This window comes from Petaurus breviceps, unplaced genomic scaffold (assembly GCF_028583685.1).
Source record: "Petaurus breviceps papuanus isolate PSGF00001 unplaced genomic scaffold, PetGlider_PUasm1.0 90574, whole genome shotgun sequence".
NCBI classification, from domain to species: Eukaryota; Metazoa; Chordata; class Mammalia; order Diprotodontia; family Petauridae; genus Petaurus; species Petaurus breviceps.
In genome coordinates this window covers 4,511,867-4,539,843 of record NW_027187277.1, presented here as the reverse complement: position 1 = coordinate 4,539,843, position 27,977 = coordinate 4,511,867, and the positions used below count along the sequence as shown (strand labels likewise).

The window sequence follows — 27,977 nt, the reverse complement described above, 5'->3', positions numbered from 1 at the left end:
TCCATTATTATAAATAATGCTATAAATGTTACTTAAGTCTAGCTAAAATAGTACGCTTAGTACTAAAATTTCAGATATGCTTGTTGGAGAACACATTTTAAGACAAAGAAAATGTATTTAAAAGTAATAATAGCTTACATTAGCACATAGTGCTTCACATGCCTTGTTTCATTTGACCTTTGCAAGAAGCTTGTGAGGTACCTAGCACAAGTATTATTACTACTTTACATATGAAGAAACCAGGATTCATGAAAATTAACGGTACCTAGTCTGAGAATGTTTGCACACATTTGTAATCCTACTACCAGGGAGGCTGAGATTGGTGGGTCACTTGAGCCTGGGAGTTCTAAACTAAACCAATGGGTGTCCATACTAAATCCAGCATCATTAGGGCTAAGCTCCCCAAGGAGGTGTAAACCATCCTAGGTCAGAAACAGTGTAGGTTAAATAAAGTTACTGAGCTGATCAGTTGTGGTAATGGGCCCAAGAGTGGTGACTGCATTTTCAGGCCTGGGTAGGATAGGAATACCTATTCCATATGCACACACACAAAAGTCACATATCTAGCAAAAGGTAGGAATGAGTTTTATACATGAAGTTTCCTACATCTAAGATACATCAAAAGGGAAAATGGAAACAGACGTACAAGAACAACCATAGGTTTATTAACATTTAAACAAAATCAGATAGGTACTATACATGTATTCCTGACACAATGGAATATACAGTAGGCAGAAATCATTGCCCCAAACTGAAACTAAACACAGATTCATTTGTTGGCCTTTATAGTTATTTGTTTTTCTATTACTAGTATAGTCTATATGAAGTAAAACCTTGACTTCCCAAAGAATTTTATTCCAATAAGAACTTTTTTAAAAAAAAGAAAATATAACATATTTCTTTTATATATTGAAAAAAATGCATTCTACAAAATTATTTAGTGCCTCAAGAGACCTAGTATAGAAGCTTTGAGGAAAGTATAAATTAAACACAAGGCAAGGTTTTGTGGTCAAAATAATCTTGAACCCATTTTAAAATATTTATGTATTTTAAAAAATTCCTTTTACCTGTTTGAAAATACACATTTCCTAAAGAATCAATTCAAAAAATTACTGCTTCCACAAGATTAAAATTTTTTCAGGACATAAGCAAGTGGTAATTAAAAAGGCAGCAAGAAAGAACATTTTGAGAGAACAGCAATCTAACTAACTACGCTTCATGCTGAGTCCATTACAAAACCTACCCTGTCTTAGCATTAAAGCACAGACTTTCAGTATGCAAAGCTCATTTCACAAGGAAAGTGGAATAAGAGGTAACAATTCTTACCATAAGTAGTCTCACAAATATGCAAAATGGTGAACCTCCTCTCCACCGAACTGTACTTTACAAAGCTCAGACTCTCCTTCTTTGAATGTGGCACCAAGATATGCAAATGAACTGCCCAAATTACCCCACCCTCCCAAAAAAGCATCAGCAACAAAACCAAGCCAGCAAATGTAATCCTCAAGAATGGCAATAATAAATTTCAGTTGTATTTTATTTAAAAAAGTATAGATTTACTTTAAAAACCGAAATAGATTTTTAATGAAAATGCATTTGTGCCCATTTGTGTCAATAAGCAGGCAGAAACACAGTCAAGTATAACTGAAAAAGTCCACGTTTTCTTTTTTACCCTCACCACAGCTTCCTGCCTTCTACATCTCCATTTGTGATACGAAAAATAGAAAAGGTTCCAGCTCCTCCTGTATCTTCAAGTACAGTGAAAAGAAGAAATCATTCTGGTTTCTACCACCTGACTTCCCACACGTCTTTATTTTAAATTGTAAAAGCACAGACCCCTTACAAGTCATGCACTTCAGTTCAACTTATGGTTTTGTTGAGGGTTCAAGGGAATGTGTGTGTGTATATCTATTTATATTTAAGTGGTTGGCTAAATATTAATTCTCTGAGTCAGGGAATTTACAGAGGTTTTGTTCAGTAAAGAAAAATAACCAAACAGGAGGAAGGCAAGCTGTTTCTAGGCTCTCTCATGTCTACCATGATTCGCCCCTACTTTCTGCTATAGCCACATGTCACTACTGTGTTTCCTGCAGTGGTAGTGAGATGTGCCCTCTCTACCAGGGCAGAATTGCCCACATTCAAGTATCTCCCATGTCTGAAAAAGAATATTCACAGTAATACACAGAAAAGGACAGGTACCCTCCATGGTGTCCAGTATTTGGGATATGCCATGTTCATTCCCATGCCATTCATTGAAAAGCAAAGTTTCTCCTTCATGCTGTTCTATGTAGTATGGAAGGAAGAATTCATACATGTATAAAAATCGGACACATCTGATGCTGATAAATAGTCATGTTTCTGTTACATGTTTACATCTATAAGAGGAAGGAATAACAGAGTGGAAAGAATGTTGGATATGGAGTCACAGTCTGGCTCCCCCATTTACTGTCTGTGTAGCCTTAGGCAAATTACTTGTTTTAGTTTCCTCATCTGTAAAATGAGGAAGATGGATCAGATGGCCTGAAAGTTCCTTCCCAATTCTAAATCAATAATCCTATAATCCTGAAGAGCAACTCTCAATCGGTGAGCACTTAATAATCATCTTCTTTGAACAAGGCAACATGCTAAGCCTAGGAGATGCAAAGACAAAAATTAAAAGCTTCCTGCCTTCAAGGAGCTTTCATTTTAATGGAGGAGACAAGGCATTGCTAAGGATAGCCATAACACATTCAAAATGAATATGAGGTAGTTTGGAGAGGGTGTGCACTAGCCACAGGGAAGATCAGGGAAGATTTCATGTAGAAGGTGATACCTGAGTGGAACTTTGAAGTAAATCAGGGATTCTGAGAGATGGAGGTAGAGGTAAAAACATGATGGCAAAAAGGGACAGTCACCAAAGCTAGGGGATGTAGGTATAACAGACAACACACCACATTGTCTATCCAAGAGTAGAAAAGCCAGGCAGAGTGACAGTTTTTCAGAGCTAATTTTTTATTTATTTTCACCCTTTACAACAAACTCTATCTGGCGTATTGTCAACCAGAAATCCTGGTTAAATTCTGTACCACGACAGCAAAGTGACAATATTTCACTATGATGACCTTGAGGCATTAGGGCATGCTGAGGATTTGTGGGAGGGAAAGGAAGGTCAGAGAAAAATTAAATTGCATTCATTTATTTTTTTTTCAGGGACATCTTTAAAGGAATGAAAGCCACAATACAAAACACATCTACTATCCTTAGAGTTTTTATACAGATTAAACTAGGACAAGCATGAACACATAAAGCAGATATGAAAGGGCGGAGGCAATGGGGAGTCAATCTTTTTTTTTTTTTTTCAGCAGAAGAGCAATACGGAGTAGAGCTATGCTTTAGGAATATTACTCAGGCATCAGTGTGAACGACAGATCAAAGAGGGAGGATAAACAGAAGATAAGAGGACCAGGCTAGCAGTATTCTAATGGAGAACAGGTAAGGGTCTGAACTAAAGAGGTCACCACACTAGTGATAGAAGAACAAATGGAAAGAAAGGATGCAAGAAACACAGCTGAGATAGAACTGCACGGGGCCTGACAAGTGACTGGATATGAAGAGTGAGGAACATGAAGACCTGAAGCTGTTATCAGACACAAAGATTTGTTAAGGGCTTCTTACAGTCAGGCACTGTGCTAAGCACGATGGATGCAAAGAAAGGGGAAAATAAAAAGCAGGCCCAAACCTGCAAGGACCATGCATTCTATCAGGAGAGAGAATATGTGAATTATGAAGTTAACTGTTAGTAACTATACAACAATATCTAAATCAATTAACGTGCTATTTTTTCTGTATTTATTCCCAAGGAGAAAATTCTGTAAAATGTATAATTTTTGAAAACTGAACACTTATTTCTGAAAAACAAAACCAAACCAAAAAAAAGGCCCAACCTTTAAGGTTAAATATTACTTTGTTCTCTTCACAGGCAAAGTGTGTGTGTGGAAGGGGGAGAAATGGTAAATGAAAACGGAATATCTGAAATATTTCAGACCAAAAATTATATTAACACAGTGGAAAGAAAGAACATAAATGTAAATGCTTTTATTTTCTTATCATTTTACAGGGAGCTGGTAAAGATACATTTTAACTATATTTTAAATGCAGGGGAGAAATCATATGCCTAAAAGGTAAGATTCTTGAAACTATTATAAGGCAAAAATACATCCTGATAAATTTTACATTTTTTTTGACATTAACTAATAAATTATATATACAAGGGGGATTACAGAGCTAACATGAATTTAAACATATCTTTAAAATATGGTTTGGTCTCATAAGTATTTCAAAAACATAAATAAAAATGTTGTCATTGTATATTACAGAAACTAAGAAAAAGTACCATGTACTCAAACATATAAATGATACTACATGGTGATGAATACATTATATTTAAGGATATCTATGAAAAATGAAAATTCAACTCAGTTAAGTGATAGTTTGTGGGGTGGGGGAGAAATCATCCTTACTATAAAAGGGGCAATTCAAAACAGGTAGGACAGAAATTGTGAGCACAACTGTCCATTCTGACTATCAGAAATAATACCCAATTCCCAAGTAACCTTTTTAACCATCAATGCATTCTAAAAACAAAGCATAAATGAGATTAATCTTCAAATTAAACAGTTGTGTTCTGTAAACAACAAACACAGTCACAACCAGCTTTAAGCAAATCATACACGGAAAACACAAAAACGGTTTCACTTTGTACTCACTCTTACAAAGTTGTCAGGGAACAAACCTCTTCTGCCTTTGACCTGTCCTTCCCACCAGCCTCCATCTTCCTTTTTGATATTGGTGATGATATCACCCACGCTGATTGTCAGCTCATCATCATGCTGAGCTTTATAGTCAAACTCCACTATCGCCTCCACTGGAACAAAAACAGACCACCAACACACAAGTTAATATGGATATCGATTACCAGAGATACTAGAGGGTCAAAATTAAATGAACTGTCCATCTATGAATAAGAAAAATAACACTGCCATTATGGTGGCAGATTTTGGATAAACCCACAGGAGTCACATAGAAATGCTGAATGGTAAGACACAAATGGCAGCCTCTTTTACAGCTAGTACACGGGCAGCATGAATGCAAGGAGAGGAACATGCCAGAGCTCTGGCACCATAAGACTATGACGAATGAAGGTAAAAGTTCTTAGTCCTCCTATGTAGGCTGCCTGGTAGCAACCAAAATATGCCAACTACTCCAGAAATCTTAAGAGAACATTTCCCTCCTCCCACCTTCTACCATCTTCAGTAGAAGCTGAATAGCCTCATCTTGCCATCATCAAGAAAGGAAGTCCCCCATCTTGTATGAAGAGTTCTCAAGCTTTTTTTTAGTTCATGGTGCAGCATCATTCTCATCATAACAATAAATAGAATAATACACAGCTAGCATTTATATAGCACTTTAAGACCTGCAAAAAACTATGTATATCATCTCATTTGATCTTTACGACAACCCAGGTGGGTAGATGCTATTATTATCCTCAATTTACAGATGATGAAACTGAGGCATGGGTTTAAGAGATCTAGTTACCACCTGAGGTGGAATTTTGAATGCATGTCTTCCTGGTTCCAAGGCCAATGAGTACTCTATCTAGTACCAGGAGTATCCAACTCCAATAGAAACAAGGCCACTATTCAGTACATAAGGGTCCCTGCAGACCACATACCGACTTAGTTTTAAAATGTAATGCTATCTATGTTTATTGCATTTTCATTTCTTTTCCTCAATATTTTCCAATTGCATTTTAATCTAGCTCTCTGTATTCTGGAATGTAGTAGGCCGCAGATGTTAGACACTTCTGCATGATAGCATCTAACTGCCTACGATTATTTTTTGCCAAGAGGAACAAAGGCCCCCTGAATGTTTAAATTAGCATAAAAAAAGTCCAATGCAATTGGGGCTCCAGATTCATTACCCCGAGCCTTAGAATTTCCCTACCTTCCCTCTTTTTTCTCTACTGCCACTAAGCCTTAAAAGGAGAAGAAAGTTCCGCAACCAAGAGAAGAGAGCTGCTATTGTGACCTGTCCAATACCAAGCCAGCAGCCTCTTCTCTCTGCTCCCACCCCTATCTCACTTTGCTTCATCTGTTTCCCAGTCCCTCTGAATCCCCTGGAAGTCCACTAATGTTGTACAGCAACCAAAGAGAGAAAAGTATAGATATTTTACTGGTCTGAAGTATGGCTGGAGTTGGGTAACACTGAAGTAGTTCAATCCCTAGCAAGAACAGGAAGAAGGGAAGGGAAAGGGAGAGGAAGACAGGCAAGGAAAGGGAAAGGAAGAAAGGGAGGAAGAGAAGGGGAAAAGGACAGTGGCAGGAGGAAGGAGAGGGAAAGAGGGAGGGAGACAGAGAGGGGATAGAAAAACAACAGAAAATAAACTATGACAGTAAGTGGAAGAATATCTCCAATGTTGCTTATTGCCTGTGCATGTCACAAGAATACAATGTTTTATACAATTTATACATAGATAGTGTATGTATATAAAATAAAGAAATATAATTAAAATGAGCACTAGCTTAGAAATCTAGGGATGCGGATTTCAGCCCTAATTCAGTCACTAATTAGCCATGTAACCTGGTAGGACCATGGGCCACTCACTTGCCCTCTCTTGACCTAAGTTTTCTCATCTGTAAAATGGACTAGAAGATCTCTGAGGGCCTCCCACCTCTAAAATTCTATGATTCCCTGGGGGTGATTGAAAATCTCGTACTTTGGGCAGCTAGGTGGCACACTGAATAGAGCACCAGCCCTGGAGTCAGGAGGACCTGAGTTCAAATCCAGCCTCAGACACTTAGCACAAAAACTAGCAGTGTGACCTTGGGCAAGTCACTTAACCCCAAATGCCTTCCAAAAAAAGGGAAAAAACAACAACAAAAAAAGAAAATCTCGCACTTTTCTACAAATTACCATTACAACAGAGCCAAATATGGTCATATTTATCTCTCTGGGGTATTGTCAAATCCAATCCAACAATGATGAGGCTAAGGGGATTCAAAAACAAAAGCAAAATATCTGTCCTCTCCCCTCAGGAGTCTACAATCTATAGAGTCAAATTGCTTCACTATAAGTTAAAAACAAGATTTCCTTTCTGAGGAAAGTTCCATTTACTTCTGTTGTTCCAAGTGGTATCACAATTCACTGGAATCACTTACTGATTATTCAGGCACATATTATACAATTTATAACCAATCCATCACCCCATGTGACCCAGAGCCCCACCAACAAATCAGTCTCTCTGTCACTGCATTACTTGTTACTCTTCACCAGGGGGAATAATACAAGGCAGAGAAAGTTAGGTAGATCTCAAAACTATTTCACAGTTCTGGTATAACAGTATTTACTGAGTGAAGAGAAAAAGGCTGCTGGCTAAAAGGAGTTTTGGAATCATCATGCATAAATAAGAGTAAACTATACATGAGATAATACTTTCCTCTGTGATCCAACTACTCTGGCCTATCTGGAGTTCCTTGAACACAACATTCCATCTTCAATCTCTGTACTTTTTATATAGGTTGTCCCCACACCGGAAGTACCCCCTCTTCCCACCCCACCTCTTGGTGTCCCTGGCTCTGTTCAAGACTCAACTCAAAGCTCATCTTCTTCAGGAGTCCTTTCATTATATTGTATTTTTTTATCTTTGTATATATAACATATATATTAAATAAGTTCCTACAAGATAGCTTGCTGTATATGTAAAATATAACGTTTATATAGAGAGATAACATGTAAATAACTAGGTACATACATGAAATCCTATCTATATATAAAACATGGAACACGTATATATAACACATAAATAGCTAGGCACATGCAAGTGTATGTATACATGCATGTGTATGTATGTATTATGTGTGTGTGAATCAGGCAGCTAGGTGGCACTGTGGATAGAGTCCTGGACCTGGAGTCAGGAAGACTCATCTTCCTGAGTTCAAATCCAGCCTCTGATACTTACTAGCTGTGTCACCATGGGCTTAACCCTGTTTGCCTCAGTTTCCTTATCTGTAAAATTAGCTGGAGAAGGAAATGGCAAACCAATCCAGTTTCTTGCCCAAGAAAACCCCAACTGGGGTCACAAAGAGTAGCACACAACTGTAAAGAGTGAACAACAAATATGTATAAATAACATGTACATAACTAGGCACATACTAGGTAGTTTGTTTCCTGCATTGGAATGTGAACTCCCTTCAGACAGAAACTTCTTTGCCTTTCTTTTTATCACAAGACCTTTACTTAACAAATGTTTGTTGACTGACCATATACTTCAATCAGAAAAAACATTCCTTGGGAACCTACTAAGATGTGTCCCACGCCAAGCCCCTGAAAGAATGCAAAGATCAAATAAGACAGGTCCTTGTCCTAATGGACTTCACAATCTAAGCTGGGGTTTATTGGACCTGTAATAATAGCTATAATTTAAAATTATCTTTACCCACTTAACCCCAATTGCCCTCCAAAAAGCAAAAAAAAAAAATTATCTTTACCTATAGTAAGCAGCAATTCTCAAACTTTTTGGTCTCAGAAACTTTTTACATTCTCAAAAATTACTGAGGTTCCCCAAAAGAGTTTTTTGTTTATGTGGGTTATATCTATCAATATTTACTATATTAGAAATTAAAACATCTTCGTATTATTATGAAAATAGTTTTGACCTCCCAGGCCCTCTGAAAGGATCCCTGGGATCTCTAAAGGTCCTTGGACCACACTTAGAGAAATGCTGTAATAAGGTATCTTAGAAAGAGAAAGATACAAAAAATACAGAAAAATACGGAACCATCTTAATATTAAAAATGTTATCCCGAGAGTATCAATAACTACTGACCCATTTGCCTACTTTCATTCAGTCATCAAGCATTTACTAAGTGCCTACTATGGGTCAAGTAATTTCCCATTTAAACAAAAAAAATTTTTTTTCAAGAATCTTCATACTGATTAAGGGATTACTTGATGAAAGTATAATAAAGGATCAGACATGACTTGTCGATAATACTCTATAGCAGCTCACAGATTCAGAGTCATGGAAAGGGGCAGATAGCAGTAGATCCCACTAGGCTCACTGTTAACTATAAAAATGTAATAGAAACTAAGCTCCCTGAATGTCTCCCTGGACTTTTTCTGTTTACCTTTGTCACCCTAGCAGAGGACTTAGTACATTATAGACGCTTAGAAAACATGTGTTGTTTAACTGAATTAAGTCTTCTCCTCTAACCTACATCTGACATCATGATTTCCCATCAGCAGAACCAGCATTCACCCATTCTCCCACAATGAAAATTTATTTTACATTTTTATTTTACATTTTTTACATTTATTTCTGAGTCTACCTCACTCTCATCTCTCAAATCTATTCCCTAAATATTATCTCCACACATTCTTTCCTTTGTATTCACATTATTACCACCATTACCATAAGGCACCATTACCACAAAGACTACTGTTAACAACCTCCGACTAGGAAACACTATTTTTATGCTGCCTCCCATCCTCACCAATTCATCTTTTTTACCATTGCCAGATTAATCTTCCTCCTGCATAAATATGGTCATGTCACTCCTCTACTAAAAAATATTCAGTGGTTCCCAATGGCCTACAGCATAAATTAAAATCCAAGATCTTCTGCCTGATGTTCAAGATCCTCAACATTCTAGAGGCAACCTACCTTTTTAGTCTTATCTCATATTATTCCCCTCCACTGACTCTATGATCAAGCTACATCTTGAAGATCACATGCATTCTTCTACACTGGTGCCTTTGTTTATCTCTACCCTTGGCATATAGTCGCTCTACCTTTGTGCCTACTAACTACTACTACTACTACTACTACTACTACTATTACTATTACTACTACAAAAGAATCCTTTATTAATTATTTAAAGTTTTATCTTTCCACTATATATGAGAATAGAGAAGTACTTGAAATCAAGAGATGGGTAAAGTTGAAGACAGGAGGATCATTACTGACTAGGAACCCATGAACACTTCACAAGGAAGTACATTTGAGATTGGTCGTAAAAGATGGGTAGAAAAGTCTCAACAGTCACAGAATTTCAGGGGGAAGGAGGGAAGATGCAGTGATAGAGGCAAAGACAGCGTAGCCAAAGGCAACGGTACATGCAAAGATACAAATGTCAGAGAATATAGGATGTGTGTAAAGGAGAGAGAGCCAAAATGTGGAAGGTCTTGAATATTAGGCCAAAGAACATTATCTAATAAGCAATAGGAGCTATTGAAGGGATTTTGTATAGAGAATATTATCAGATCTCTGCCTAAGGAGAATTCATCTGTAAGTGGTATATAGAATAGATTAGATAGGAGAGAAAATAGAGGCATGAAAACAGACTAAGTGGGTGATAACGAGGACCTCTTTTAGGTTAAGGGCAGTGAGAAGAGAATATGGATTTGGGAGTTGTTGTGGACCTATTAATAAAAGCAGGACTTAACAAATGATTGAACACAGATTTAAAACAAAGCACTGTAACTGTAACCAACTACCAAGTATTTCAAAACATCAGGTTTTGTTCCAAAAACAAATTACTCAATTCCTCTGAGGCACCATGCCTCAAATCTTGGTCCCAAGACTTTCCAAATAACAAGAGAAGCTTACAAACATTTAACTCATTTTGGTTACAAAGTTTTTACATATTATCTCATTGGATCCTAACACCATAGGAAACACCAAACAGACCAAAGTTTCTCCACCAATTCACAATAAATATAACAGCGGTCATCAGGAGATATCACACACCACTTTTTGGGTACCCAGTGTATGCTATGAGGACTACCAACAGTAAGATCTGTACAAATATATAGAAAGCATCAAGTCCTATTTGATTTAGCAAAAAAAAAACCCAAAACAAATAACCCAACAACCCCAAATCAAGTTCTGTTTCTTGTTTGGGGCTTTTCTCCTCCTTGACCAGTAGTATCTTGACACATGTCATGACCCAGGCTATTTTCCTTGGTGTATAAACCTATTTAAACCAAGGGCCAGGAGTCATAAAGGACTGGAATGCTAATTCCAGAAAGCCCCCAACCTGGGGTCCTGTTTCCAACATCCCTCCCATTTTCCGACTCTCACCATTATGTACCTGGGTCATTTTTCAGATGGCCAATCTCACCCAAAGGGTATAAATGATAAGAAATCAAAGCATTGCCTTGCAAAGAAACACAGAATCATAAAGTTTTAAACACAGATGGTACCTAAAGAGTGTATCTAATTTCAATCCCTTAATTTTAAAGTTGGGGAAAGTGAGACACAGAAAGAAAAAAATACCTTGTACAGGGTCATAAAGCTGGTTAGCAAAAGAGCAAGAATTAGAACCCAGATCTCTTGGTTTCTAAGATAGTGCTTTTTCCACCACACTGATATTTGATGTAAACGGAGACAATAGGGCAAGACACCTACTGTAAATATGCAAAGGCAAATAAACATATCATAAACACATACCAAACCGAAAATGCTACAGAGTGATTTATTTATGCTTCATATGCATGGATCTGGGATCTCAGTGATGTCTGGATTTCCTGGAATATTATAAATCACAACCCATCCCCTTGTCCATATCCTTCCATAAATCCCCAAAAAGGATCTATCCAATATGCTGATGGCCTTCCTCTAGGGCAACGGTGTCAATCTCAGATGGTAACTGGGGCCACTAAGCCATACATAAGCATTTCCATGGGCTATATATTGACTTAGAAAGCCAGATATGAATAGTATCCATTTTACTGTATTTTTATTTATTTTATTAAGTATTTCCCAATTACATTTAATCTGGTCCAGGCTACATTCAGTAGTGGTGTGAGCCACGTGCCAATTTTGGGTCATATATATGACACCTCTTCTCTATACCAGGGCTTCTTAAACTTTTTCTGCTCCTGACCTCTTTTTGCATTTCAGCGGTGTTGAGGGCATGCGCTGTGCAAAATGCATATTCTTTGTGTTCAGCACCAAGGGTGCAGTAAAGCTGTGTAATACAACACTGGCAAGTGCTGCTAGAAACACCTCACATACACTATACATTTGATTTTTAATGAATTTTTGGTCACTGGCATATATTCAGAAATCTTTTACTGTGCCAAATATTTTGTGACCCCATATCCCACCGTTTAAGAAGCACTGCTCTAAAGAACCAATGTAATAAGAAGAATGTCCATATTTTATCCTTCAGTCTTATCACATAACTGGCCAAACTCCCTTACTGGTCATGCATCTCTCAGATGATATTTTATACAGTATGCCACTTCTTATGTGAAATTATTAGCTCAGTGTTTATAAACTGTAGCCAATTTACACCCTCCTGTATCTCCTGGTTATCTTTTGGGTCACCCATGATTTTGATTACTCAGAGGCAGTAAATCATGACGACCACAGCCATAGAATATCACTAGAAGAATAGGAGAGTTTAAAAAAGCATTGTGAAGTTTCTCAAACACAATACAACCTTGTTTCTCATTCAAATATAATTCTGGGGCCAGTTCATTTTTCATCTTCACAGACCATCCAAGATCTATAAGAACTGACTGTCCAGATCAATCTGTTTATCATAGTCTAAGCAATTGGAAATCTTTATCCACTTGATTTTACCTGTATGGATTGTTAAGCTGAATTCTTAAATGTTTGTGAATGTTATTTAGGAGGCTTTGAGGTACTATAAGGAATAATGATAATAACAGCTAGCACTTATATAATGCCAGCCCTACTATGTCTTAATTATTTTCATCATTTCATGATATTCTCACAACAATCCTATGAGCTAGGTGTTATTATTACCCCCATTTTACAGTCAAGGAAATTGAGGCATATAGTGGTTAAGTGACTTGTCCAAAGTTACATAGCTAGTAAGTGAGGCTGGATTTGAATTCAAGTCTCCTTGACTCCAGGACAATAATTCAATCTCACTGTACCACCTCGCTGCCTAAATATTATTATTATTATTATTATTTAGAGCTAATTATTATTACTTAGAGCATGACATAAAGAATTATTTATTTTGGGTTTTTTTGGAGGGGGGAATACAGGGCAATTGGGGTTAAGTGACTTGCCCAAGATCACATGGCTAGTAAGAAGAATAATTTAGACCTTAGAAGTCATATGGTCCATTGCAGAGATTAAGTAATTTTCCCAAGATTACATAAATAACAAAGCCAAGATTTGAACTCAGGTTCCCCTGGCTCTAAACCTAATGCCCTTTGCTAAATAATCACAATGCAGGTAAGGATATAGGGAAAGAAAGGAAGAAATGGCAGTAATGGAAGCTGTATTAACTAGATAACTGGTCAAGTGACTGGGAATACAAGTCAAGTAAATATCACTAATATTCATCCTTGAATAGGTCACAACCTTTCTGAGACTTGTTTCTTATTTCATATAAAATAGAGTTTAAAACAGAAGATCTCTAAGGTTCTTTCCAACTTTAAAATTCTAAGATTCTACAACTTTAAATTTTTTATCAAAGCAAAGAGGTATGATTTAATGGATATGTGGGGATAAGGAAATAAGATGCATTTTAGGAAAAGAGATTAGGCCACAGATAATGGCCCAGCAGAGAGTAGGAGCAGCTGGAAATCATGGACTCTATCCCAAAGCCAACTGCAATAATTAAAAAAACAAAACAAACCACAAACAACCTGGGGCTTCACTTGCTGTGTCCACTGAGGCCCCATGGAGTCTTCTGGCGCTGAAATGCCTCCTAAGTTCTCCCAGCTCCCTCCAGATGGGGTATTCTTTGAGGAGCTTTGAGCAAGACAGATGGAATCCTTCCCTAGGGTAGGGATGTATGTAATGAGGGTGGAAGAAATAAAGATAGACATCCTTGTGTTAAAAAAAATTAAAGCATGTGCCAAGGCCTGAAGGGTGAATAGATAGCATGAAGTCATGGCCAAAGAAGCAAAAAATTATATCTAGGTCACCTGGGTTGAGAATGGCACAGACAAACTTTCCCTCATATAGGTGGTATCAGAGTCAAGTAGTAATGGGTGACACACCCGTACATCTGCATCCCAAAGGTTGCATATTGACTTAGTTTTTTAAATGTAATATTATCTATATTTTACTGTATTTTTCTGTCTTTTGTTAAATATTTCTCAGTTACATTTTAATCTGGTTTGGGTGGCATTCCCTGGCTCAGCGCTGGCTACCTCTGCCTCACATCACAATTCTGTCTCTGACTGTTCCTTCTGATGAATGAGCATTTAAGTCAGGTCCAAGACTTCTGAAAATGAACGGACTTCCTGCCCTTTGACTTCCTTCTCCTTCCTTTCCATGTACAGAAAAAAAAAAAAAAAACAACAGGAAGGGGGTCAGGGGTGAGGGAGACTACACAAAAGGAGCAACTCACTCTTCCTGCTCTAGATGGAATGGTATGGCTTTTTTTTTTTTAAGATTTCTCCAATTTTGATTAGTAGTCAGTGCAATCACGGTCAAATCATTTCAACTCTGGGTTTTCTCTTCTATAAAGTTATATTTATTAGGATGATAAGATCTATGGATCAGGTGATGGATATAGAAATCTTAGGGATTCTCTCATCCAACCCTAGAGGGAAGCTAGGTGGCGCCATAGTACACACAGAGCTAGGCCTGGAGTCAGGAATATTCATCTCCGTGAGTTCAAATTCTGCCTCAGACACTTACTAGCTATGTGACCCTGGGCAAGTCACTTAATCCTCTTAGCCTCAGTTTCCTCAGCTGTAAAATGAGCTGGAGAAGGAAATGGCAAACTACTCCAGTATCTTTACCAAGAAAACCCCAACTGGGGTCAGATACTGAAAAGACTAAACAACATCCAACCTTTATTTCAGGTGAAGACTTAAAAGTGTTCCGCCCACAGTCACGTAAGAAGTTAAGTGGCAGAGCAGGATTTGAACTCAGGTCCTGTGATTCTAAGTTCACTCTTTCCACTGAACCAAGACTAGAGAACTTCTTAAAAAAAAAAAACAACTCTGCTGTAAACCCTTTGATAGTCCTTTCGCTTTATTTCACCAAAGATCTCAAGGGAAGAAGTGGTAGATCTGGAGTCAGAAGAACTGGTTCCAGTAACATTCTGCTGTTTAGAACCTGGATCACCCTGGGCAAGTCACAGCTTCCTCAGACATGAAATGAGAGGGCAGTGCTAGATGGTCCCCTGGCTCCCTCCTGGCTCAGATCTATGCCCTGACATCATGATGGCTGCGAGGACTGGCCCATGGCCAGGCCCAGGCTGACAACTCAGCCGCCATGTTGTACTCTGGCACATTCCTAAGTGCCCAGTCACTGGCTTTGTCAGCTTCCGTTAGGCAATGAATGCAATGCACTCCTGACCATAATCAGTTTAGCAAACTTCATCTAATCCCCTGTAGGCAAAGTTAGAAAGCTTTCCTAATCACAATGCCTTTGTGATCCCTGGGGAAGGGGGGGGAGGGTGTTACAAATGGGACACTCAGTGACTGGCCCTTGGATCTGGCCCCAACTTGGTCCCTGTGAATGTGCCCAGCAATAACAATCGGACAGAAGGAAGCAAATGAAAATGTATTAAGTATCCACCATGTGCCAGGTGGACTTTATAGACATAATCTCATTTAACCCCCACAATGACTTTGAGACAGAGGTGTTACTGTTATCCTTATTTTACAGATGAGGAAATGGAGGCAGATGGAAGTTAAGTGACTTGCCCAGGGTCACCCAGCTAGTGTCTGAGGCTAGATTTGGACTCAGGTCTTCCTGATTCCAGGCCCAGCACTCCATCCACTAAGCCACCTAGCTGCCTCTATGCAGAGAACTGTACCTCTGTGTTTAGAAGTCCCCAAAGGCCAGAAAGTCACAGGCTTGCATACGTGTGACCAACAAACTGCCTGATTTCTTGGCACCTCACTAATGATCTCCTCCTGGATAAAGAATGAGGGGCTTATGTGATCAGGGAGACCTTGGTTCAAATTCTGCCTCAGACACTTACTAGTTATGTGATTTATGACAAGGCCCTTCTTTTCTTTTCCTGAGTTGGGTCTCGTTTTCCCAGATCTCCTATAAAATGAGGATGATACCTGCAGTATTTATCTCATATAGTGGTAGTAAGGGTCAGATGAGGTCCCCAATGATGCTGGATGATAAAGTCTACAAAAAATACCTTTTCCATTTATTTTTCCCCCACACTCCCTTTTTTAAACCTCTCTACTCCTTCCTCAGAGTTCAATGCTATAGACAATGGATTAGCTCAATAAATACTTGTTAAGTTAAACTGAATATTATTCATTTGAACTTCCTACAGATGAACATTTCTTTGTCTAAACATTTATTTTCCTACCCAGCTACACTCTTTTGGACTGAATTCCAACATGCTCCGAGGAATGTCATCATCAGGAAAGCTATCATTCTAAGAGATCTCAACAGCCTCCTAACTCCTACCTCCTCAGCACTCTAGGTACCCTAGGACAGGAGGGCCAGAGGGTGGAGTCAAGAATTCCTCCCAAAGCCTCCATTTTAACGAGGGCTCCCAACCAGCCACTTCATTTCCCCCTGGGTTGGATTCTTCCATCACACCCCCATTCTGGGTACCTTTCTTCCTTCACACCCTTTATAGTTTCCTTTCATGTGTTCATTTTCCCCCCATTAGACTGAAGGCTCCTTGAGGGCAGGCAATGACTATCTTTTTAGCATAGTGCCTGGCCCCATAGTAGGTGCTTAATAAATGTTTAATGATGGACTGATTTTGAGAAATGCAATCCTCAAATATAATACAAGGATCAAATTTTGCAAAATGAACCATATTTTAAATGCACTAGGAAAAATGCATTGTTTTCCAATCCCATATATCGTTTGTGAAAATTCAGTGCAATGGCTTCCTCATGAAGTAACATGTATACTGGTACATGTTCCTATATCAGAATGGGTTTACCAATACTCTCTCCTTTCTCCACCCTCTGTCCCCCACTCCTTAAGAACAGCAGCACATTTTCTATTTTATCAAAGAGCTTGAGTGCAGAGCTGTGCATGCACACAGTACAGAATCTAACCAAAGTGTACCTTTGAACCCACAGAAGTTCTGTGCCCTAAAGCCCTTTCCTGACAATTCTGCAGCTGCAAAGCAGTAAGAAGGACAAAAGACAACTATAGGTGGAATCTTAATAAATCCTTTGTGGACCTGTCCTCTGGCATGGGCACAACATTTTAAAATTACATTAGATGTAATTAGAATAAATTTGATCAAATTTGAACCAAACATCAATTGGAGGGGCAGCTAGGTAGTGAAATGAATAGAGCAACTGGCCCTAGAGTCAGGAGGACCTGAGTTCAAATCTGGCCTCAGACACTTGACACTTAACTAGCTTGTGTAACCTTGGGCAAGTCACTTAACCCCAATTGACCTGCCTTCCTCCCTCCAAACCCCTCCCCCCCCCAGCAATTAGGACGGTAGTAAACAGCATCATGGATTAAAGAAGACCATCACCTATAAACCACTGCAGTATCTTCCTTTCGGAAAAAGGCCGCTTTTCATTGACCTATTATGCAGAAAGCAACATTGTAGCTACCCCAGAAGCAGAATGGCAGGCAACCTGGATAGAGAACATAATGCAACCCCAGGTAAAAAGATAGACAAAAAACTCAAAACTTCACTCATCCATTTCTTTCTTTTTTTTTTTTTAAGCAATCAGGGTGAAGTAACTTGCTCAAGGTTACACGGCCAGTTATTTCTGGGTGTGGTGCTGAGTGTCTGAGCCTGGGATTCGATCTCCAGGTCGTCCCGACACTGGAGCTGGTGCTCTTACTCGCTGAGCCACCTGGCCGCCCCTAAGCAATTGGGGTTAAGTAACTTGCTCAAGGTTACACGGCCAGGTGTTTCTGGGTGGGTGCTAAGTGTCTGAGCCCGGGATTCAATCTCCAGGTCGTTCTGACACTGGAGCCGGTGCTCTTACTCGCTGTGCTACCTGGCCGCCCCCACTCATCCATTTCTTAAGGAAATGAGAAAGCAACAATAAGTAACTTAGAAGGAAGGGGCAAAGCATATGTCAGCCAATAAAAAGCAGTCGATGAGCCCTTGTGAAGCACCCTTTGCCAGACAGGCCCAGTGCCAAAACGCTGGGAATACAAAGAGAGGCAAATGACAGTCCCAGCCCTCAAGGTGGTCCCACTGATGGATATGAAATGCTCCTCTCCAAAAAACAACCAGACAGAAAAAAGCAGAAAACCCAAAACCATGCCAAAGTTTAGGTAAAATGGATAATAACTGAAGTCAACAGAACAGAACACTTTCTCTAAAATATACTTTCAACCAGAGGAGGTGCAATGGGCATTCTGAAGCTGTGCTAAACTGATCCCGCATAGTAGGACCTGATGCAAGAACGGGCATGGGACATTCCAAAGCATAACAAAGTCATGGAGTTATTAAATGTGGGTGATGGAAGAGCTAGTCATAAACTAGAACGTGAGATCCAGAGCTGGCAAGGACTTCAGAGAGCATCTAGATAAAATAACTTTCTCATTTCGTAAAAGAAGAATCCCAGTCAGATGAATAAATTGACCAAGGTCAGATAGGAAGTGGCAAGGCTGGAATTTGAACCCAAGTCTTCAGACTCCAATTCAGAGCTCTTTCTTCCACTATACCTGAAACCTCCTCATCTTCAAGATGAACCAAAGATAGATATGGTGAGGGAAGAAGGCCAGAAATGAGAGAACAGATATTCATCTAATTTGAATCTTTAAGTACCCAAACTCCCAATGTCTTCCTAATAACTACACTAAAGGAGAGGAGTAGAAAAGTCTGTACAGTACATGCTTTTAACAACTTATGGTTTATAAATATATACCTACTAAGCCCAATAAAATTTCTGAAACACAAAACCTCTCCTTCTCTTGTGCTGCTATGAATACTACATACAATGCTAAGGATCAGGACTTTTCACTCCCTTGTCAAAGCAGGCTGCCTAACAGGGCCAACCCCAGCATGGGATCTTAACACTACCTCATCACAAGCTACAGCAGTATTCACCAAGATTTTATTAACCATTAACGCATACCAAACTAGTTAGTGATTTCTAGGTTTTGAGAATATCTGTGGAAAAGTGAGACAGCTTAGTGACCCAAATTCAGTTTAGACTTTAGACCCCAATGTGACCATTCTACCACAACCTGAGCTTTCTCTCCAGCTTAGCCATTAACAAGGGTAGCCAACAGGGCTACACACTGTCTACCTCTTGCAAGAATTCTCAACCGAGGGGCCTAAACTTGTTTGACAAATATTTTGATAACTGTGTTTCAATAAAACTGATTTCCTTTGCAATCCTATGAATTTTATTTTATGCATTTAAAAATATTACTATCAGAAGGGATCCATAAGCTTCACTGGACTGCCAAAGAGATCTAAGACATTTTTTTAAAGTTAAAAATCCATAAATAATCCTAACTTTAATATTCTATTAGTGCTGTGAACTGATCCATTCATTTGGTAAAGCAATTTAAACTATGCCCAAAAGCTATTAAACTGTGTATACCCTTTGACTCAGTGATACCAATTTTAGTTCTTTACTCCATAGTAATCAAAGGAAAAAGAAAAGGACCCATATATACAAAAATATTTATAGTAGCCCTTTTCATGACAGCAAAGAATTAGAACTGAAGGAGTACCCATCAATTCGGGAATGACTAAACAAGTCATGATTTATTGTATAATAAGTCTGTTGTCCTATAAGAAAGGACAAAGGGGATGGTTTCAGAAAAACCTAGAATGACCTGTATGAACTGATATAAAGAGAAGTAAGCAGAACCAGGAGAATAATTTATAAAATAACAACAATATTGTAAAGATAATCAACTTTGAAAGACTTAAGAATTCTGATCAATACACTGAACACATGAACACATGATGAAACATGCTATCCACCTCCAAATAAAGAGATAGCTGATGGACTGAGTGCAGAATAAAGCACATTTTCCTTTCTCTTCTCTTCTGTTTCTTACTCTTCTTTCTTGACATGGTTAATTTAGGCATTTGTTCCACTTAACTATACATATTTGTAAGGGGTTTTGTTTTTCTTGCCTTCTCAAGAGTACGGGAGGGAGAAGAAAGGGGGAGAAAATTTGGAACTGAAAATGAAACAAAATTAAATTTAAAAAAATAACCTAAGACAATGCTTATTTGTCTAAGACAGTCCAGGAGAAAAGGAGGAAAAAGAGGAATAGGAATAAAGGGAGAGGAATAAAAAGGAAGTAGAAGGAAAAAGAAATAGAAAAATGAGAAGTTATCAGTAAGAGAGGAAATAAAACAGAAATTGGGGAGCAATATGACCAAGAAATGCTCCAGGATCACTTCGTATTATACCTAATAAAGGTCACCTGCCTCTGTCCTAGCTCCTAGAATCATCTGAAGTTCTCCAGGATATGATGTGCCTTCATCCAACCCACTAAACCAGTTTAATTATAATAATAGCTTACAATTCATACTATCACAGAATCTTAGAAATCACTGGGGTCATAGAATCATAAGACATAGGGATGGAAGGGGAATTAGAAATCTAACACAACCACTTCATTTTACAAAGAAGGAAACTGAAGCCCGAAGAGGTAGAGTGACTTGTATAATCCCTACCTGGAGCACCTCTTTCTATAACACCCCTCCCATCTGGTCACTCAGTCTCTGCTTGGAGACCTCCAGGGAAAGAAAATTCACTCTCACAAGGCCAGCTCATTTCATTGTTAGATGCTGCTCACTCTTAAGAAGTTCCTCCTTACTGTGAGCTGAAATCTGTCTCCCTGTCACTTTCATCTATTGATCCCATGTCTTCCCTCTGGGTTGTCTAATTTTTCCATGGCAATCCTTAAAATAACTGAAAAAGGACAGGAATACCTGCTGGTCCCCATGTCTTCTCTCTCCCTCAAGCTCAAAATCACCATTTCCTTTAACTGGCCACCATGTGACATGTTGTCTGGCCTGCTCCGATCACAGCAATCCTTCCATGGAGATGTGCCAGCTTGTCAATGTTGCTCATAAAACATGGTGCCCAGAAGAGAAGACAACTTTGTAGGTATGGCCTAACCATAGCATAGAGCCACTGGACTGTCTACCTCCTGGTTTCCCTGGCTTCCTTCAAGTCTCACCTAAAATCTCACCTTCCCCAGGAAGCCTTTTCCAATTTCTCTTGGTGCTTCCCATTCAACTGATTATTTCCAATTTATCCCATATATGTCTAGTAGGTACATAGTTGTTTGCTTGATGCCTCCCCTTTAAACTGTGAGTTCCTCGAGAGCAGGGAATGTTTTTTGTCTTTCTTCGTATTCACAGCACTTAATATAGTGTCTAGTACATAGCAGGCACTCGATAATTGTTTACTATTATCTCTTGTGCATTTCTTTGAAGTACACTATTTATGTGGTATTAGGTAGAGTCAGGAAAAAAAAATCTTGTTGGAAATAACATCTCACTATGATGAAATCCAGTACCAAATATTACTAAAGTTGTTTTGACCTAAAAACCACAGGTATTTCAAGATCAACATGATCGATTCTTTATAATATGGGTACAACCCATTAACCCAATCACACAGTTCAAAAAAGTAAGTCAGGAAATACCACACAAGAAGCCTAACTGTCAGCTATAGCTCAAAGCCAGGCCTATCATGGCGACATTCCACATAATACCATAATGTTTATTTCAAACACTTGAGTTCCATGCAGAGACAAGTGCTCCTGATTACATTTTTCCCTGAACAGAAAAGAGCCTTCCTTCAAACCCGTCTTTTCCCTTCTCTGGATCTCCACTGTGCCCAGGATAATGCCCTGTACGAGTAGGAAGAAACATGAAAAAATGTAGACTAACTAAAATAAACCACACTAAATTAAAACTAGCCCATGGCACTATAATTTCACCAGCCAAGTAAACTGTGCTGAAAATAATTAAGCAACAGAAATATGAAGATTCATATGGTTTCAAATAGAGTCCTTTTTTGTGTGTTCTGCTGTGTCTATGGAAATGCTCTCTTTTTTGGTGTTTAAGTTTAGAATTAAAAATTTTAAATTAAAAATAATTACACAACAGAGACACTTTTTTAAATGGAAGGGTAAAAAAGAAAAACATGTCTTTGAATGTCACTGACAATAAAGAAAGAAAAGTTTTTGCAGTTTGTAAAAAGCTGTAGAAGGACTGAGAAACGTTATGGTATTGTAAGAACAGTGATGAACCTGGAGTCATGAAATCTCAGTTCAAACAGTTCAAATCCCAATTTGGTTATTATTATCTGTACAACTTTTAGCAATTCATTTTGCCTCTTGGGGACTTGGTTTCCCCAAAATTTTGGATGCTGGACTTTAGAGGCCCTTCCAGCAATACATCTACAAACTTATAATCTTGTATATGATTCTTTGTATCCAAAAATAGTAAATAAAAACAGAGTCCCATTATGGAAAGGAAAAAGGGATTAAATATAGACCACCATATAGATACACATACACACAAGATTGAGATCAAATTAGATAACTAGTCATTTAGGTAAAAAAAAATGCTAAGTATGAATGAAACAGCAAATTAACAAAACCAATCTATTATTCACAATATGGGGTCAGACCAACCCTATTTCCAAAGTATCAATGATAAGAATGTTACCTCCCTCCTGACAGAAAGGTGATGGATTTAATACACAGAATACAGTATATGTTTTGGAGGTAGACAAATTTTTGCTTAATATTTTATTTTCCCCAATTACATGTAAAAACAATTTTTAACATTTGTTTTTAAAACTCTTGAGTACCAAATTCTCTCCCTTCCTCCCTCCTCACCCCCCTCATTGAGAAGGCAAGCGATTCAATATAGGTTATACATGTGTAGTCATGCAAAACACATTTCTGTGTTAGTCATGTTGTGAAAGAAAACAGACAAAAAAAACTCAAGAAAAATAAAGAAAGCAAAAAAGTATGCTTCGAGCTATATTCTGAAACCATTGGTTCTGACTATAAATATATGTTATGGGGTTTTGTTTCTAATTTTCTCTTTTTTTACGTTGGGGGATTGAGAGGTGAGGAGAGAAAATAAATGCTTAATCTTCAAAAAATGTTAAGTAAGATACGATAGGATTTGGAGTTGGCAAGAACATCAGAGGTCATCTGATTTCTGTAGAAATTAAAGGATTGGGGAGCAAATTGGCCAAAATTACAGGAGTAAAGCAGTAGAACCAAGATCTATACCGGGCTCCACTGACACCAGTTTTAGAGACTCTTTAGAACTTCAGATGTAGAAGGGACCTGAGGAAGAGATCCCCAGTTTGACCTCGTTTTATAGATTTGTGTCAAAAGATATACATATTAAGCTATTTATCATACAGAAAGAGTTCAGTGTTAACATTTGGCAGAAATGGTGGAGAAAATATCTGGGAGGTGAGAAATGAAGCTTCTGGTATTTTTCTAAAAAGGTTACTGATATTAAGGTATATCCTTTAAAAATTACGACAGGAAGTTGGAGACCATGAAAGAGGGAAATCTGAGACAAAGATATATAATATATTGAATGAGTAAGTGGGCCAAAAAGATAACAGCTAAGTAAAAAGGATTCACAATATATATATAATTCTTGGATTCCAAACTACCATACAATCTTATCTTCCCTGATACAACTTGGAAAGAGACAATACGTTAAAGTAAACATAACCTCTGAGGGTAAACTATGTGGTATGCCATAATCTGACACTTATTTTTGTTCAGTTGTTTCAGTCGTATCTGACTCTTTATGTCTCTCCTTGGGGTTTTCCTGCCAAATATACTGGAGAGGTTTGCCATTTCCTCCTCAAACTCTTTTTATAGATGGGAAAACTGAGGTGAGTAGGGTCAAGTGACTTGCCCAGGGTCACACAGCTAGTAAGTGTCTGAGACTAGATTTGAACCCAGACCGTCCTTACTTAAGGACTGGTGCTCAATCCACTGGCTGCCCATCCTTAAGAGTCGGGAGTTCGTTTTTGCCTTTATATTTTTTGTCTGTGTACACATATATCATATACACACTCAAACAAATACTTGTACCCCACTTTCTGTACACATCATCACACAGTCCTAGATTCACTTAACCTCTTTGCCTCAGTTTTCTCAGCTGTAAAATGGGAATAATAACAGCACCTACCTTGACTAGTCGAAGTGAGGATCAAAGGAGATATCTGCAAAACCTCTTGGAAGACTGCCTAACGAATTGTTGTTTATTTGGTGCTTAGTCGTTTTTCAGTCTTATCTACCTCTTTATGACACCATCAGGGATTTTCTTGGCAAAGATACTGGAATAGTTTGCCATTTCCTTCTCTGACCCATTTTACAATGGGGAAATCAAGGCAAACAAGGTTAAGTGACTTGCTCAGGGTCACAAAACTCAGGAAGATAAGTCTTCCTGAATCCAGGCCCACTGCCCTACCCACTGAGCCACCTAGTACCATCTAGCGCTACCTAGTGCCACCCAGCTGCCCTGTTCTAATTAGAACAGATACTTTTGGTAAACTGTCCTGTTACACAGTAATTATAGCTCTGCCAGCATTTCAAGTATAAATAAAATTTACAAGGCTTTTTAAGGGTTTCATTTAGTTTTTACTAGTTATACAAACAAGACAAACAGGATGGCAAATTAGGGCAGGACTGAAAACATGCTGCCTTTTGTCTGGGGCTGGCACTAGGTTAACCAGCCTTAAGGTAGAGTTTATCCAGTGTGAGCTGATAGCACAGTAGAAATCTGGTGAAGCTGGTAATCAGGAAGACCTCAGTTCAAATCCAGCCTCCAGCAATTACAAGCTGTGTTAATTCTGAGTAACTTACTTCACCTCAGTTTGCCCTAGTTCCCTCAACTATAAAAAGGGGATAATAGTACCTACATTGAAAGGTTGTTATGAGAATCAAATGAGATATTTGTAAAAAGTGTTTACCAGAGTGCCTGGTACATAGTAGGTACTAAATAAATGCTTATTTCCCTCCCCTATACCCACACCCTACAAAAAGCAGCAGATACTGATTCAGACTGACCAGAAAAGGAAAGACAAGAGCCAGGGAAGATTAGGTAAGAGAAGGGAAGGCAGGCAGGCAGCATGCATAGTTGCACTGAGACTGAAACCCACCTGAAGGTAAAGTTTCTCAAGGCAGGAACATAGGCTGGGGATTCCTAAATCCCACAGCATGAGAAGACTACTAATAATTCCTAGCCCAGCTTCAAAAAGGTATTCCATCAGGAAAGTGAAATGAGTTAGAAAGCAATAGAGAAATACAAAACAAACAATTAGTACAATACCAAAGGAAAAAAAATCAATAAAAGCCCAGAACAAGTAGATAAAGTGATAGAGAAGATCCCAAAACCCAAAGGAAGAATAAGTAATAAATCCTTAAATAGACTAGCAAGCTCTCTTTTTACAGATACCATAATACAAAGGAAAATAAACCAACATCTGATGAAATCCTATGGATTCCCAAGAGAACATCAAACAACAGCAAGAAATTGTTGAATGGTTCAAAAGAGAAATAAAATCCATAATATGAGAAATTATGGGTAAATATAGGTCAGAATTTAAAGCTCTCAATGTGGAATTTTAAAACCCAATTAGCAAATTAGAAAAAAAAAAGTCAGTGGAGAATTGCTCTAAAAAAGCAAAAGAGAGAATAACAGATTAGATAACAAAAATATTGAAGTGGAGGGAAATCTGATAGAGGAGAAGCAAAAGTGAACAACATTAAAACAGCCCATGATCATTATATAAGCCAAAATATTAGACCTCAAAGACAAGATCTACAACTTAAGAATCATGTCTCCCAGAAGAACATAACATGCAAGGGAATATACAAGAAAATAGTCTAAAGCTTCTGAATACAGAAAACAAAACAATGATGGAAAACACCTACAGGTTGCCTCCAGTAAAAAAAAAAAAAATCCCCAAACCTTACACTTCAAACTCTAATGCTTAGATTTAACAAGTTCTTTTTTTTTTTTTTTGGAGGTTGGAAGGTAGGGCAATTGGGGTTAAGTGACTTGTCTAAGGTTACATGGCTAGTTTTTTGTGTTAATTGTCTGAGGCCAGGTTTGAACTCAAGTCCTCCTGACTCCAGGGCCAGTGATATATTCACTGTGCCACCTAGCCGCCCAGAGATTTAACAATTTCAATGACAAACAACAAATTCTGCAAGAAGATAAGACAAAGATGCTCAAATATAATATAAGAAAGGAAATTTGAATAACTCAAGATTATTCTGCACCTGCAAGAAATTATAGAAGGAAATAGAATAACATTCTAAAGAGCAAAGGGCTTAAGCTGCAAAATGACAGACTTATGCTTAATCATCAACAAGATAAGATGAAATTCAATAACAATAAAATCATTTTTAGGTACTATATTCCTTTAAAAAAAACTGTAAGCAGAATATTCAACTTGCAAATGACTCCAAACAACAGAAATACAAGAAAGGCAATAAGTACAATTGCCAGGGAAAAATACTTAATTAAAGAAAGAAACAGGGTGGAATAAAACTTGATAATCAAGTACCTACTTCACAGAGAGTATTTTTGTAAACAAAATTTGGTTGTTATCAGAAAACCATTTACTAAGCAGGACACTATACAAAAATGAAGCTTAAAAAAAATCAAAACATTCTCTGTAATCCTGTCAACCACTGCCCTAGTACTGCTTTAGCCCAGACTCCCATAGAGCAAATATGCTCCTTCCAAAAGAGAAGATGTGGGTTCAGATGCCCAGGATTCAGATACCATGAAGGACAAAATGCTGACCCTAAGTCTTTCAGCACAGTTAACTTTGCACTGCTAGATACTGCACATCTATTGGTTCTCCACACAGTGAATACTCAAGTCACCTTCTCTTTTCTTTCACCAAGTCCTCAATACACCGAAGGGACTCCCAAGTTTCCAACTTGTCAGAACCAAGCCTCCTACTCTTTCACCCACCATATGTACTTTAATCACATGTGAATACATATGATTAGATTCCACTCAACAACTGCTGATTCTCCTCCCATACAAGTAGGCTCTCAGGACAATCTCCAAAACTGGTAACTGATATAAACCAACCATCCCCTTAGACTACTTCTGGAGCTCCTAAGTTTCTGATATTGCTTCTTTCACAAGCACCCCTAAAAACACTGCAGAAATATTTTGTGATGAGGCATAACCTATGTCTCTTTTATCCCCTCCCATTTCTGCATCATGCCTGGCTCTTGATATTGTCCAATCCAAAGCTGAATTTTCAAAACAAAAACTGTGATACCAAGTTTAAAGAAAAAAAAAAACTAAAAAGAACCAACCCAGGTCAGGAGGCAACAAAAGGACCTCTCTAGCAAGGAAATGTGGGTGTCCTAAGAAACCAGGAACTAGAGCTGTGATTTCATGGGTACTAAGGTCTCCCGTATGAGAACAGCACCTTCTTTGAAATTTAGTCTTATTAAAAAGTCATTGAAAGCATTAAAGAGGCTAAGTGACTGGTCCCGGGGACATACAGCTAGTACCCACCAGGCTTTCCTGAATTCAAGGCTTCTATGTCCACTAAGCAATACTGCTTCTCTAAGACAGGCTGCCTTTCTTAGGAAATAAAGTTACAAATGTAATCCCTTTTTAGCAAAACAGGGTACTCTGCACTGTCAGAAATCCCTAAATATGTTAAGAAAAGAATCTTTGGGCCACAGAATGAATCATCATTGCACTTTTTCTTCTATAAAATGGTTAATTTAAGGGTTCTGCCTTTTCTCTCCTCTTAAGTGACCAAATTTAAGTCTTATTAACCAAAGACTTGACTATTTCCCTGACAAGAAAACAATGTAGAAACAAAATTACCCAACAGTATCACTTTAAAAAGGAGAAAACACATCAGCACTGGTTGTGTCTTTACTTTGAGATCTCTCTCTCTCCCTCCCTCCCTCCTTCTCTCTCTGTCTCTGTCTCTCTGTCTCTGTCTGTCTGTCTCTCTCTGTGTCTGTCTCTCTGTGTCTGTCTGTCTCTCTCTCTCTCTCTCTCTCT

General features: G+C 38.3%; 1 protein-coding gene across 5 annotated transcripts in view; it reads right to left on the bottom strand.

Moving 5' to 3' along the window:
* SH3KBP1 (SH3 domain containing kinase binding protein 1) overlaps positions 1-27,977 on the bottom strand; it is a 472,618-nt gene that overhangs the window by 390,567 nt on the left and 54,074 nt on the right. For 3 of the 5 annotated variants that reach the window (XM_069063466.1, XM_069063456.1, XM_069063457.1), the window contains exon 2: positions 4,746-4,903. In XM_069063466.1, coding sequence (XP_068919567.1) covers positions 4,746-4,903 — 158 coding nt within the window. Of the gene's footprint in view, positions 1-1,326; positions 1,346-4,745; positions 4,904-27,977 lie in introns of those variants that run through there. The other 2 variants (XM_069063459.1, XM_069063460.1) reach the window with 2 other exon arrangements.